Below are 14937 nucleotides of genomic sequence, written 5' to 3' on the forward strand. Positions count from 1 at the left end.
TATTGATGTCACTTGTTAAATCCACTTCAATTAGTGTAGATGTAGGGGGGGGTGGGTGACATGTTAAAGAAGGATTTAACAAGAGGGTGAATTGGCAAGACAAAATATTTAAGTGCCTTTAAACGGGGTATGGTAGTAGGTGCCAGGCGCACTGGTTTGTGTGAAGAACTGCAACACTGCTGGCTTTTTCATGCTCAACAGTTTCCCGTGTTTATCAAGAATGGTCCACCACCCAAAGGACATCCAGCCAACTTGACACAATTGTGGGAAGCATTGGCGACAACATGGGCCAGCATCCCTGTGGACCGCTTTCGACACCTTGTAGAGTCCATGCCCAGACGAAATGAGAGGAGGGGGGGGTTGCAACTCCATATTAGGAAGGTGTTCCTAATGTTTGGTATACTCAGTGTATATGCTGCATGTATATTTCTATGTTGCAAATATCTGTTACTTAGACCAGATAACAAGGACAAAATAATAAGACTTGCATAGGACTGTAGCACATGCTTATGCCAAGTCTTAGCACTATACATGTAGCATTCAGTAGAATTATAACAATATTTCAGTTATGTTGAAATGTACTATTTTGATCAGGCCATTCGATGTTGTAAGACTACCTCCTAGACTGACTGTGTAGTGTTAGAGGATCCAGGCTGATACGATGCCTAATTTATCATAATTAAAGTTTTCATTAGGCCTGCTGCCTAACTTAGTTCATTTCCATCTGGCAGATTGATTTACTCGCTACCAGTTGGGTGTTTTTAAGGATCAGTAGCAACTGTTGTAAACATTCTAGGGCGCAATTACAAAGCCTCTCTTACACAGAAATTGTAGGACAATGCAGGTGATTTGTGCTGCGCAATACAACTTTGACAGGAGGTTTTAAGTAATATTCAATGCAGCTATTGTCACTATTATCTAGCTTTGGATATCAAGTCCATTCTGGGCACTTCAAATGTCTGGAAATTTCATGTTTTATTGGTTTGTTTCCAATGGCCTTTTAAAAAGTTCCATCTAGAATAACGGTCTACTTACCAGATCATAAGGTTCTTTATTGCATTCATAATAAGGTTTTTCTATGAGGTCATGCATATTAGAATGTTTTCATTCCTACATAATTCCACACTAAATTTATTCCGATGTCTTTACAGGAATGTAGCACAATATAACGTTTTTCACTCTTTTACAACTCAGTTCTTAGTTGTACAATCCGTGAGGCTATACAATGCGTTGCCATTTAAAATGATTTGTACAGAAGTAGAAACACACAAAAGTGCCGTCAATTGAGACATTAAAAAGCATTGACTGTGAAAATACATTCTAAAGTCCTGCGTAGCTCAGTTGGTAGAGCATGTCGCTTGCAATGCCAGGGTTGTGGGTTTGTTTCCCACGGGGTGTCCAGTATGAAAAAAGTATGAAAATGTATGCACTCACTAACTGTAAGTCGCTCTGGATAAGAGCGTCTGCTAAATGACTACAATGTGAAGTGTGCCTGGGAGTTGAGCAGTATTTTCTTTGACATGGTAGGTTTTCTGTACTGTAGCTCGGGTCAAGTCAATAACTCAACTCTCCCCGACCCCCACCAGTCTAGTCAACTGGAAGTCGTTTAGCTCGAGTGGTTCCAAACGACTTCCAGTTTGATTCCAGGTTTCAATAACAAAGGGTCCCATCACAGCTTGGAAAGTCTTCATTCAATTTTTACATTTACGTCATTTAGCAGACGCTCTTATCCAGATAGCCAGTGGGACAACAACTCCTTTTTTTTTGTATGGGGGGGAAGGATTACTGTTAGACTATTCCAGGTATTCCTTAAAGAGGTAGGGTTTCAAGTGTCTCCGGAAGGTTGTCAGTGACTCCGCTGTCCTGGCGTCGTGAGGGAGCTTGTTCCACCATTGGGGTGCCAGAGTAGCGAATAGCTAAGAGTGGGAACTGTGCTTCCGTAGAGGTAGGGGGGCTAGCAGGCCAGAGGTGGATGAACGTAGTGCCCTCGTTTGGGTGTAGGGTCAATAACAACAATGTCCATCTGCCTGGAACAATTAAGACAAAGACTTTATATTCGCCGAAGGGGGAATATCACAGGACTTAATAACTTTCTGCCACAGCATTTACAAGGGCCGATGATTAATTGAGATGTGTAATAAGTGCAGAGAGGATTAATTCACTCATTACGTCTGAAATTCAAAGCTTTGACATTTCAGGGAGTCAATGCTCATATCAAGCAAGAAAAAAACATCAATAGTCTCAGCTTCACTGACTCGCTCCTGCCACACACTGTCCTGAATTAAAGAATGAACAATTTAGACATGTCATTATTGTGTAGCCTGCACATAGACATTATATTAGTTATTAGCATTTCTTTGAGATGAGTGCAGGTTCTCCACTGAGTGTCCATCACCTTTTAAGTTTACCTCAATTACTTGTCACATTAGGAGTGGGCCTATTTGGTCAAAGATTTAAATAAATCTGTGATAAGGATGAGGCTAAAAGTAAACTGATCAATATATAATGCAGCAGTAAGTGATAGAGGCAGCTCCCAGGCACGTTGTTTGAAGATTGGAGTGATGGAGATCTCAGTAACAGTGAGGGATAGTCAGCATCGGCTGATAGTGATGATGTTATCAGTCACTGTGAGTATGGTCTCAGACTCAGACAGACACATGAAGTGTCTGGAAAGACCACTGAACGAGTAAACTGAGTACACTGTTGTTGCTGTAAGGTTGGGCCAAGGTAAATCCTCAACCCTGGCACAATGGCTAAGTAACAAAACTATTAAAGATGCATAATAAATGTTTTGTGTAATTTCAGCCAGTAGTTTTGAAAGTAGCGCTAACGAGCCAAAACGAGTCCCCAAAAATTGTGCACAATTTTGTACATCATCCATTTCTTATGTGTTACGTCCTGCATTTTTTTTTTAAGACCCTGTAATTTGTATAATATGTTATAAATTGGAATTTGTACAATATGTTTACGAATTATTTGTAAGTGCTTAAGATCCTGTTCAATCTCTTTAAGTCAATATCAATTAGTCACTGTATAAAATTAAATTTTGATGAGACACAGCATTCTCCAACATTTTAAAACATCAAATGAAAGAAAATCCATCAACTTACCATAAAACATTTAGGCTTATCAAGACTAAGATCTAAGGAGCAAGAGGCAGAAAATGACAACTTTGAGTTAGCCTATACGCCTACGATCAGATGGAATGTTATTCTGCACACTCCGCTGTTGAGTCAATCTACCAAACCTGTAAACTGGGTTATCCTCCCTCTGGTTTACTGCACTTAAAACAAGTGCCATTGCAGACTCAATGACACACATCTGACTGACAGTGCTTGACTTGTTTCAAGTGCAGCCTTCACAGATCTCAGCATGACTCAGTATGGTATAGTTCAGCGGAACGTTCGGCAGGGATGTAGCTCAATTGGTAGAGCATGGCGTTTGCAACGCCAGGGTTGTGGGTTCGATTCCCACGGGGGGCCAGTATGAAAAAATAATAATGTATGCACTCACTAACTGTAAGTCGCTCTGGATAAGAGCGTCTGCTAAATGACTAAAAATGTAACAAAAAATGTAAACCCAGCAAAACTCTCCTGCGACGACCCACTGTAGCCCGAGCTTTATGTGTCACTTCAGGGAGTTTCAGCTGAATAAGATTTTTTTTGTTGCCTCGCTTATATTATGACCTTAATTTAACTATGCGCTCCAATCCTACACAGAGTTCCATGACCGCTACTGCTTCTCTCGCGGTCGTTGAGGCCCGCTGGAAATTGAAAAAAGATCAGTTGGCCCTCTGCTTTATCCTGGGCCTTTAGGCTCATTCACAATGATTTGCAAAAGGGGTGGAATTCATTGTGTACAATAAGAGCCAAAAGGCATTGCACATTGGCATCAGGGTTACAGTTGCTCACAATGGAAACATTGTTTGCCCAGATACATTAAGCTATATAGCCTTGTTTCTCAGGTAATGGGCAGCGTGTAGCAGACAATGTTTGGGATGTGGAGCTGTTTCTTAATAAACCAGTCAATCAATTCTAATCAAATCAAATTAAAGTTTATTGGTCGCGTACACAGATTTGCAGATGTTATCGCAGGTGCAGCGAAACGCTTGTGTTTCTAGCTTCAACAGTGCAGTAATGTATAGACAGTGCAGTAATATGTAGACAGTGCAGTAATATCTAGACACTGCAGTAATATCTAGACACTGCAGTAATATCTAGACAGTGCAGTAATGTCTAGACAGTGCAGTAATATCTAGACAGTGCAGTAATATCTAGACAGTGCAGTAATATATAGACAGTGCAGTAATATCTAGACAGTGCAGTAATATCTAGACAGTGCAGTAATATATAGACAGTGCAGTAATATCTAGACAGTGCAGTAATATCTAGACAGTGCAGTAATATATAGACAGTGCAGTAATGTCTAGACAGTGCAGTAATATCTAGACAGTGCAGTAATATCTAGACAGTGCAGTAATATCTAGACAGTGCAGTAATATCTAGACAGTGCAGTAATATCTAGACAGTGCAGTAATATCTAGACAGTGCAGTAATATCTAGACAGTGCAGTAATATCTAGACACTGCAGTAATATCTAGACAGTGCAGTAATGTCTAGACAGTGCAGTAATATCTAGACAGTGCAGTAATATCTAGACAGTGCAGTAATATCTAGACAGTGCAGTAATATCTAGACAGTGCAGTAATATCTAGACACTGCAGTAATATCTAGACAGTGCAGTAATGTCTAGACAGTGCAGTAATATCTAGACAGCGCAGTAATATCTAGACACTGCAGTAATATCTAGACACTGCAGTAATATCTAGACAGTGCAGTAATATCTAGACAGTGCAGTAATGTCTAGACAGTGCAGTACTATCTAGACACTGCAGTAATATCTAGACAGTGCAGTAATGTCTAGACAGTGCAGTAATATCTAGACAGTGCAGTAATATCTAGACACTGCAATAATATCTATACAATTCATCAAACTACCACAGACACTACAATACTATTTCAGAGATCAAAATGTACATCAATAGAAATTGTGTGTGAGACATGGCTGGTGAAAAAGACACAGACAGCATCCTACAGTACTTTTACCAAAAAAAAAAGACATGCTTACACTAACCACATGTCCTGTAGTGGACAGAGTTAATTTTGGCACTGAGAGCAAAAACATGTTTTCTCTGAGAGGTAAATGTGGACTGCATGTCATTTTCATCCAGAGCTCCTCTTTTGCCCCAGGGTGAAAACGACAGTGCCTGCGGTATCTCTACAGTGAGCGGTCCAGCTCTATGGCAAAATGCAGAAGACTGCCCCCACGGACGAAATAGTGCAACGTAATAACCAGTAAGAAAGCTACTGAAGGAAAGGAACCATGGTGAAAGTGTGAAAAAATAGAGCTTGCTCAGTGACAATGATTCAAATCAAATAAAAATATAATTGTATTTGTCACATGCGCCGAATACGACAGGTGTAGACCTTACCGTGAAATGTTCCTTACAAGCCCTTAACCAACAATGCAGTTCAAGAAATAGAGTTAGGAAAATATTTACTAAATAAACTGAAGTAAAAAATAAAAAGTAACACAATAAAATAACAATAACGAGGCTATATACAGGGGGTACCGGTACCAAGTCAATGTGCGGGGGTACAGGTTAGTCCAGGTAATTTGTACATGTAGATAGGGGTAAAGTGGCAATGCATAAATAATAATGGGGGGGGGGGGGGCTAAATGTAAATAGTCCGGGTGCCCATTTTATTAATTATTCAGCAGTCTTATAGCTTGGGGGTAGAAACTGTTAAGGAGCCTTTTGGACCTAGATTATGGGACATCTGCAGACAGAAATGTCTGATATGAACATACAATATCACCAATATTGAAATAGGTCCTAGTAGTAGGCTAGCCTAGCAGTAGACGAGTAGGCTAGTAACAGCAGTAGTATTATATTTTTTTTTTTCCATCAGCTGTGGAATGTACAATTTGTATGGCAACTACATTTTCTCTGAAAGTCTGAAAAATCGATATGCAAATGTTTTTAAGCAGTTACCACAGTGAAATGACAATGTAATAACACCGTTATAACTGGTAATAACGCCGTTATAATGGGTCTCTATAAAGTGCAATAATGAACATGAAAAAAGAGCCATACCTTCTCCGTGCACTGAAATACGAGTATTGATGCTTGACTTATACATGCAGTTGTGGGACATGATTCCAATAGACGAATTGCAATTTAAATCAGTGCACTCAATACAGTTTGCCTTCTGTCGTTATGTCTACCAACAGTCAAACTTAAAGTTCCACTTTACGCTCGCATCCATGTTGAAGCACATGAACCTGTCTGTCCTTGTGCGCGCTACAAAGTTTATTGTCAACATCACCGACGTGTTTTGAACTGAAAACAACAAAAAGGCTACACAAACACGCGACTTCATCAACATCCGAACACAAAACTAAGTGTGTAGGCTAATCCCATTCCAAAAACGCATGAAAAAATATGAACTGACTTACCTAACAACACGACAGATAACAGGCTGTCCTGGAAGATGGTCCTCGGCGATACCACATCAACCCACCCTCTCATGCCCTCCTCATCTCAACACACAGCTGCTGGAAAAGTTTCATGACGTCGACGTACTCGGGTTAACGTTGCTGATCTACTGGAAGTGCCAGCAAGCGGCACATTTAAAGCGACAGCTCATGGGGTGGTAACAAATTGACATACATCTGGACATCAAGTGCCACCTTTTTGCAGCTAGAAAATGTTCACCAAAAAAAAAACGTTTCCACTTAAAATTAACTCATTATAATTGGTAGAGTCTCTGTTTGAATTAGTCAATGTAGATTTTCAACCAGGGCCCGTATCCTTAAAGATTCTGAGAATCCTCTCAGAGAGCTCCTAACTTAACCTAAAAATTCCTTGCCAGGAGTTTTAGCTTAGAAGTGATTCCAGAACATTTTCAGTGAACTCTGAGCCAGGAATGGATGAAAAATCCTATCTTAGTGAGGAGGTGTGGTTGACCCCGTTGCTAGGTATGAGTCATAATTTCAAAAGCCGTGATTGGTTGATCCTACAAGTTTGATGAAAATGAACTTTTGGTGATAATGAGCAAAGGATGTACCCTCAAATCAATAAACATAATTATACACTCTAATCTTATGCAGACTATAATTGTAAATAATATTTCACATTCAAGAAAATATCTGGAAAATGAATAGTAAGCTGTAGGGGTTATAGCCTAACATTAGAATCTAAAATATGTGAAAACTTAAGCTCATTACACCCTGTTCAAATAATGATTTGTGTCTCATTTGCTCATATTAATATCCTAGCTGGCATATTTTGTACTTTCACTTCCATATGGACCCCATTGAAAACAAGATGGCCTATCTCAAGGGGCTGTCCTTAATGAAGTAGAAATTGCAACGTTACAACTCAGTGTGAACTTAACGAGGGTAACACAGCTCAGCTTTTAACAATGTCTGTGATTGCTGGCTGGTCTATTTATGAAGGCTTGTTAACAAATATCCTACAAACACAGAAAATGGAGAAAAAAGGAATCGCAAGCCCGAACTGGACTGAGGAGCAAGGTTTGTTGCTGGCCCAGTTGGTGAACGAACATAAAGGTATGTTACGAGGGAAATTTGGCCCAACTGTCACTAGCCAAGGCAAGAGGCGCGCCTGGGACACAATATCCCAAACAATCAATGCCTCTTTTCCACTGGTGGTGCGGACAGGCGACGATTGTGAGAAAAGGTGGTATGTGCTGCAGTCCAAGGCAAAAGATGAGATTGCAGCACACAAGCGGGAATCCTCACTCACAGGTGAGCAAAATACTATGGCCTACCACATAATCTGGCAATTTGCTCCTGCTGGCAAAGTTAATTTACATGCCTAAGTACTGTGTTCATTGACTGTTTCTTTCTAGGGGGTGGACCACCTGCAAAGCGGCTGTCCCAGGTGGCCGACACTGTCTTTCAAGTCCTGGGACACTCTGAGGTCAGTGTCACCGGGCTGCCAACAGGCATTGACACGTCAATGATGCAGGCCCTTGAAATGCAGCAAAGGTAGGACACAGGGTTATTCATATCAACAGTGTTTATTCATTGCAGAAGCCATTTCATGTGTTATCCATGCTCATTGTATTAAATTAATTTAATCAAAACAATAATTAAACTAGGCCTATGTATTTCTGTAGCATGGAGCCATCACAAGAACCGGGCCCATCAAGTTTGCCGCCTGGACCATCTGCAGCTGCTACTCAGGATAGCCCGGCGGATCAAACACCATTCCCATCCGCAGCACCTGCTCCGTCAGCATCCCTGCAGGAGAGAAGATTGCAACTCACAATTGATGTGTTTGAACAATAAAAAAAAGTCCTTTCCCTTCAGGAGGAGTACTACCGCCTTAAAATTGAACACCTAAAAAATAAACCATTTAGAGATTGTGTTCTGTGTCTTGCATTTAACAGTTGCAGGTGATGTGCAGTAAAACTGTGGTAGTTCTTAATACCATCACAAGTTCTCAAATGACATGGGGCTACAGCTTGCCTGAAATGTAAATTTGTGAAGTTTGCCCTGTAAGGCAGTCCACTCTGGGCTAGGTTCCCCTGTGGAATGTGAATATCTTCTTCACCACCATCCTCATCGTTGTCTCCATCCTCATCCTCATCGCCATCCTCCAGAGGTTCTGCAATCTGTCTAACCTTGCAAATATTGTGTAATATTGCACAGGCTATGATGAGTTTGCTGACTTTTTCAGGCCTCAGCCGCACCTCTCCGTGGAGAACATGAAAGCGCCTCTTAAGCTGGCCTATGTCACGCTCCACCACCGCTCTTGTTGTCTTGTGGGCCCTACAATAGAATACAGACCTTTAATTATTTGATGGAAATATTGCACTACTTGGATGCTCTAACATATTGCTTGCATTTCATTTCCATGATTTTTGTACTGTTTGGCTTACCTGTTATAGTTTAGTTGGGGCCCTTGGCGTGGCTGGAGGTAAGGTGTAAGGAGCCATGGTTTGCATGGGTAGCCACTGTCCCCTAACAAGTGGCAATTAGCTGGCACATAGCGTCTCTCAAAAAGCTGTCTGATGCCACTCTCGGAGAGCATTCTCGCATCATGTGTGGAGCCTGGCCATTTAGCCACAATGTCCAAAATCTTCCAGGCCGCATTGAACACTATTTGCACATTGATGCTGTGGAAATTCTTCCTGTTAACAAAGACAGCCTCGTCCTCTGATGGCGCAATTATTCTCACATGTGTTCCATCAATTACACCCACAACGCCAGGGAATCCTGCAATGTCCATAAATGCCCTTTTATGTGTGTGTAAAGTGCGGGCATCCAGCGGGAATGAAACAAATTGTGTCACAATATTAGGTTGTGACAAAGCTGTCAGTGTTTGGGTGATGACTCTGCTGACGGAGGATTGGGACAGACCCAAGTCATCACTGCTGCATTGTTGCATTTTCCCTGTTGCCAAATACCTCAGGGTTGTGATTACTTTCTTCTCCGGTGTAATAGCGTTGTGGCGTCGAGTTGGTGAAGTAATTGCATCTCTAAGGAGATCCACCACAAACATGATTCCTGCACGATCCAATCTGTAGCGTCTCAATAATTCCCTGTCATCCAGTGTTTGCAGGACATCTCTCCTGCCTCCTCTGTTGGCCATTTTGTGCAGCTGCTTAGGGTAACTCCTAAGCCACTAAAAGTCCTCTTCCCTGCTCTTAGCAGATCTCGCCTTAGGAGCCCTTTTAAGCGCTAGGACTCTTGAGGAATAGCTTTTATATTAACTGGGATTTTCGTGTCACTTTTAGGGGAAATTCTAAGAAAACGTCATGCCTCTGAGAATTTTCTTAGAATTTGGCCGCTAGGAGCCACTTTTTGCACAAAAATTCTTTAGAGATACGGGCCCAGATCTCTGAACAGGAAGACCTAAGAATAGTTTAACTAAATCTTGCCTCACCTCTACTCCAAGGTCTCTATCATGGATCAACTGAGGACGACCATTTTGATTATTAGAAAGTAGGTGCCTGAAACACTCATCATTCTGTCTTTCTATTTGTTTATTTTTGGATATTTCACCTTATTATCTCCTATTGTTTTTATTTGGGATATTTCACCTTATTATCTCCTATTGTTTTTATTCGGGATATTTCACCTTATTATCTCCTATTGTTTTTATTTGGGATATTTCACCTTATTATCTCCTATTGTTTTTATTCGGGATATTTCACCTTATTATCTCCTATTGTTTTTATTTGGGATATTTCACCTTATTATCTCCTATTGTTTTTATTCGGGATATTTCACCTTATTATCTCCTATTGTTTTTATACGGGATATTTCACCTTATTATCTCCTATTGTTTTTATTCGGGATATTTCACCTTATTATCTCCTATTGTTTTTATTCGGGATATTTCACCTTATTATCTCCTATTGTTTTTATTCGGGATATTTCACCTTATTATCTCCTATTGTTTTCAACACATTCATTCAGATTCCATTACAGCTGAAAATTGCATTTCAACAAGAGTACTCACAGAAGACGTATATCGGTCCATTTTTCTTATTGGTGAAATGAGGCCCTGCATTAAGAGTGCAGAAAAGCACAGATCCTCATATCCATCACCATCACAGCTCATCACACCAGCAGTCAAAAGAAGACTCGCACGAAATGTCTCTGAAATATTGATGGAAGAAATGTTCAGGTGAGGCTTCTCTGACTGAGGCTGATATGAAAGTCCATCAGCATGGAAATTGCTTACATTTTGATATGAGTTTTCAGATGTAAAAAACTATTTGCCACAGATACTGACAGCAGGGGCCTGTTCCCTGTTGGGTTTTCTGAGTGAGAAAGGTGGACGGTAACCTTTTGGTGAATGAGATTAGGTGGAAGGTGGTATCACGTAAAAGCCAGAGTTGACTTTTTAATACTAAAATACACCTAAAGAAACTCTGACCGCTACAAACTGGTTAGCTAGTTGTGATGCTTACAGTTTTGTTTGTCTGTGATTCATTGGACGTTGATGACATGAGCCTGGTTCAATTCCACTGTTAGATTGGTTTAAAGGGGCAATCCGCAGTTGAAACAATAACAAAGGCACCCCACCTTTGTTTTGGTAAAAAGCTGAGGGATGGGCCAGGAGAAATGTAACCACTCTTAAATTCATAGACAGAGCTATTGATGCAAGGTCTGACCATCCAAGATATAACAATTATAGTTTTAAGCACATTTTGAGGCTATGCAGTGTTAGTTTACATTTGCAATATTTACAAAGATTGGTGTAAAGCAAGCTCGTATTTTGGGTTCTGATGAGGTGTGACAGCTGAACTAAGTTCATTAGGCATTTATAAGTTATATTCTTCACAAATCAATGAGTATATATCCTTAATTCATATAAATCCTAAATGGATGCACTGTGGATTGTCCCTTTAAAGTGTATCCTATATTAAACACAGCTTGAATACGGACACATTGTAATATGCAGCAATGACTTGGGGAAGAATTTCAGAGGCGATAAGAGGGGTTGAATGATCCAATTGCGAACTGAGGTAGCCATGGTATTATGGACTGCTAGGTTGGAAATGTTAATCCAGGACTCAGGTTAACACCTTTTCTCTTGCAACAAGTGCCATGGGATTGTTAATGACCATGAGTCAAAACTTCAGTGTAAATTCACAATGATGGCATACATTGGGATATCAGGATCTGGTCCTTAGTTATAGGGATGAGTACCTTCTACTGGCCCTGCAACACCACTGATGAGTATCTTCTACTGGCCCTGCAACACCACTGATGAGTACCTTCTACTGGCCCTGCAACACCACTGATGAGTACCTTCTACTGGCCCTCCAACACCACTGATGAGTATCTTCTACTGGCCCTGCAACACCACTGATGAGTACCTTCTACTGGCCCTCCAACACCACTGATGAGTATCTTCTACTGGCCCTGCAACACCACTGATGAGTACCTTCTACTGGCCCTCCAACACCACTGATGAGTATCTTCTACTGGCCCTGCAACACCACTGATGAGTACCTTCTACTGGCCCTCCAACACCACTGATGAGTATCTTCTACTGGCCCTGCAACACCACTGATGAGTACCTTCTACTGGCCCTGCAACACCACTGATGAGTACCTTCTACTGGCCCTGCAACACCACTGATGAGTACCTTCTACTGGCCCTGCAACACCACTGATGAGTACCTTCTACTGGCCCTCCAACACCACTGATGAGTATCTTCTACTGGCCCTGCAACACCACTGATGAGTACCTTCTACTGGCCCTCCAACACCACTGATGAGTATCTTCTACTGGCCCTCCAACACCACTGATGAGTACCTTCTACTGGCCCTCCAACACCACTGATGAGTATCTTCTACTGGCCCTGCAACACCACTGATGAGTACCTTCTACTGGCCCTGCAACACCACTGATGAGTACCTTCTACTGGCCCTCCAACACCACTGATGAGTATCTTCTACTGGCCCTCCAACACCACTGATGAGTACCTTCTACTGGCCCTCCAACACCACTGATGAGTACCTTCTACTGGCCCTGCAACACCACTGATGAGTACCTTCTACTGGTCCTCCAACACCACTTCCCTTACAGCAGAATCTGGTCTCCCATCCAGGTATCAACAGGGTGTAGACCTACTTAGTTTCGTATGAGAGCCAGCAGGGGGTTGCAGGGTGGTATAGTTAGTCTCACACACAGTGCTGTTATTAAAATATTTTGTTTATTTCTCAAAAAGTTTGTAGAAATCTGGGATGAGCCTAAATAATACTATAAAAATAAATAGAAACTAAATAAATAAAACTGCACTCTCAAAGAACTGATAAACATCAGAGATTCAGGAAGCCGCCTATCAGTCAAGGCTCTGCCGCTTTGTCCCAGATACTTTAAACACCAAGCCCTGTAAATGTAAACCTGTTTGGGCCGTGCTTATGTTTGCAATAGCTACAAACAACTATGTTTGTTCGAACTGTTTGTGTACAAGCGGCAGTGGAGTCACATTTTTTTACATTTTAGTCATTTAGCAGACGCTCTTATCCAGAGCGACTTACAGTTAGTGAGTGCATACATTATTTTTATATTTTTCATACTGGCCCCCCGTGGGAATCGAACCCACAACCCTGGTGTTTCAAACACCATGCTCTACCAACTGAGCTACATCCCTGCCGGACATTCCCTCCCCTACCCTGGACGACGCTGGGCCAATTTTGCGCCGCCCCATGGGTCTCCCGGTCACGGCCAGAGCCTGGATTCGAACCAGGATCTCTAGTGGCACAGCTAGCACTGCGATGCAGTGCCTTAGACCACTGCGCCACTCGGGATGTGCTCAGTCATGGAGTGACTGAGCACTGAGCAGCAGCTGAAAGGAGGTAGGCTAGTGGATCCCGCATGTGCAGAAATCTCCATATTTTTTGCAACAGCAGGTCGGGGTCCAGAAAATCCGGAACCGCAGCCAAAATACAAATTTTCCCTCCTGTTATCGGAGCCTTGCAGACAGAGTCATTCCTTTTCTCCTTCTCTGCAATCACTTACAGTGGCTTGCGAAAGTATTCACCCCCCCCCCACCCCTTGGTATTTTTCCTATTTTGTTGCCTAACAACCTGGAAATAAAATAGATTTTGGGGGGGTTTGATTTACACAACATGTCCACCACTTTCTTATTTTTCAAGAAAACTTGAGCGTGCATAACTATTCACCCCCCCAAAGTCAATACATTGTAGAGCCACCTTTTGCAGCAATTACAGCTGCAAGTCTCTTGGGGTATGTCTCTATAAGCTTGGCACATCTAGCCTCTGGGATTTTTGCCCATTCTTCAAGGCAAAACTGCTCCAGCTCCTTCAAGTTGGATGGGTTCCGCTGATGTACAGCAATCTTTAAGTCATACCACAGATTCTCAATTGGATTGAGGTCTGGGCTTTGACTATGCCATTCCAAGACATTTAAATGTTTCCCCTTAAACCACTCAAGTGTTGCTTTAGCAGTATGCTTAGTGTCATTGTCCTGCTGGAAGGTGAACCTCCGTCCCAGTCTCAAATGAGTTTTGGTGGGCGGCCCTCTCTTGGCAGGTTTGTTGTGGTGCCATATTCTTTCAATTTTTTAATAATGGATTTAATTGTGCTCCGTGGAATGTTCAAAGTTTCTGATATTTTTTTATAACCCAACCCTAATCTGTACTTCTCCACAACTTTGTCCCTGACCTGTTTGGAGAGCTCCTTGGTCTTCATGGTGCCGTTTGCTTGGTGGTGCCCCTTGCTTACTGATGTTGAAGACTGTGGGGCCTTTCAGAACAGGTGTATATATACTGAGATCATGTGACAGATCATGTGACACTTAGATTGCACACAGATGGACTTTATTTAACTCATTATGTGACTTCTGAAGGTATTTGGTTGCACCAGATCTTATTTAGTGGCTTCATAGCAAAGGGGGTGAATACATATGCACGCACCACTTTTCAGTTATTTATTTTTTAGAATTTGTTGAAACAAGTTATTTTTTTCATTTCACTTCACCAATTTGGACTATTTTGTGTATGTCCATTACATGAAATCCAAATAAAATTCAATTTAAATTACAGGTTGTAATGCAAAAAATTGAAAAACGTCAAGAGGGATGAATACTTTTGCAAGGCACAGTAAACTGGGGCATTTCCCGTCACATAATGTGATAATCCACCCAATAAAAAGCACAGTACTCTAGGCAAATCTATGATGGTCTGAAACATGAACAGATTAACTTATAATAATAATAATATGCCATTTAGCAGACGCTTTTATCCAAAGCGACTTACAGTCATGCGTGCATAATTTTTTTTTTTGTGTATGGGTGGTCACTGCATAGACGGAGATGCATGAATACGGAGCGAGCTCTGTCACAATCTGAAATCTGAACATT

At 41.5% G+C, this 14937-nt stretch overlaps 2 protein-coding genes across 9 annotated transcripts in view; both read right to left on the reverse strand.

Annotated features, from left to right (window-relative positions):
* Positions 1-7042, reverse strand: part of LOC121536479 (PTB domain-containing engulfment adapter protein 1) — a 140469-nt gene extending 133427 nt beyond the window's left edge. For all 7 annotated transcript variants that reach the window (XM_041843781.2, XM_041843782.2, XM_041843780.2 and 4 more), the window contains exon 1: positions 6520-7042. The gene's annotated coding sequence lies outside the window, so the exon portion shown is untranslated. The remainder of the gene's footprint in view (positions 1-6519) is intronic.
* Positions 7043-8092: 1050 nt separating this feature from the next.
* On the reverse strand, positions 8093-9920 carry LOC123481766 (putative nuclease HARBI1). Of its 2 annotated transcripts, XM_045206749.1 has the most exons (3): positions 8973-9920; positions 8560-8862; positions 8093-8331 (listed from the first exon to the last, which is right to left on the reverse strand). In XM_045206749.1, exons 1-3 carry the CDS (start codon positions 9683-9685, stop codon positions 8289-8291), a joined length of 1059 nt encoding a protein of 352 aa, XP_045062684.1. In that variant the 5' UTR covers positions 9686-9920; the 3' UTR covers positions 8093-8288. The 2 variants fall into 2 exon arrangements, with proteins under 2 accessions (XP_045062684.1, XP_045062683.1); XM_045206748.1 differs by lacking the exon at positions 8093-8331 and having other exon boundaries at positions 8385-8862.
* Positions 9921-14937: the final 5017 nt, after the last annotated feature.

Source organism: Coregonus clupeaformis, chromosome 23, assembly GCF_020615455.1.
Source record: "Coregonus clupeaformis isolate EN_2021a chromosome 23, ASM2061545v1, whole genome shotgun sequence".
Taxonomy (NCBI): Eukaryota; Metazoa; Chordata; class Actinopteri; order Salmoniformes; family Salmonidae; genus Coregonus; species Coregonus clupeaformis.

Coding starts and splice junctions, on each gene's coding strand:
- LOC123481766 (XM_045206748.1), bottom strand. CDS start 9,685: ATGGCCAACAGAGGAGGCAGGAGAGATGTCCTGCAAACACTGGATGAC. Junction 8,863..8,972: donor CCCCAACTAAACTATAACAG/GTAAGCCAAACA, acceptor ATTCTATTGTAG/GGCCCACAAGACAACAAGAG.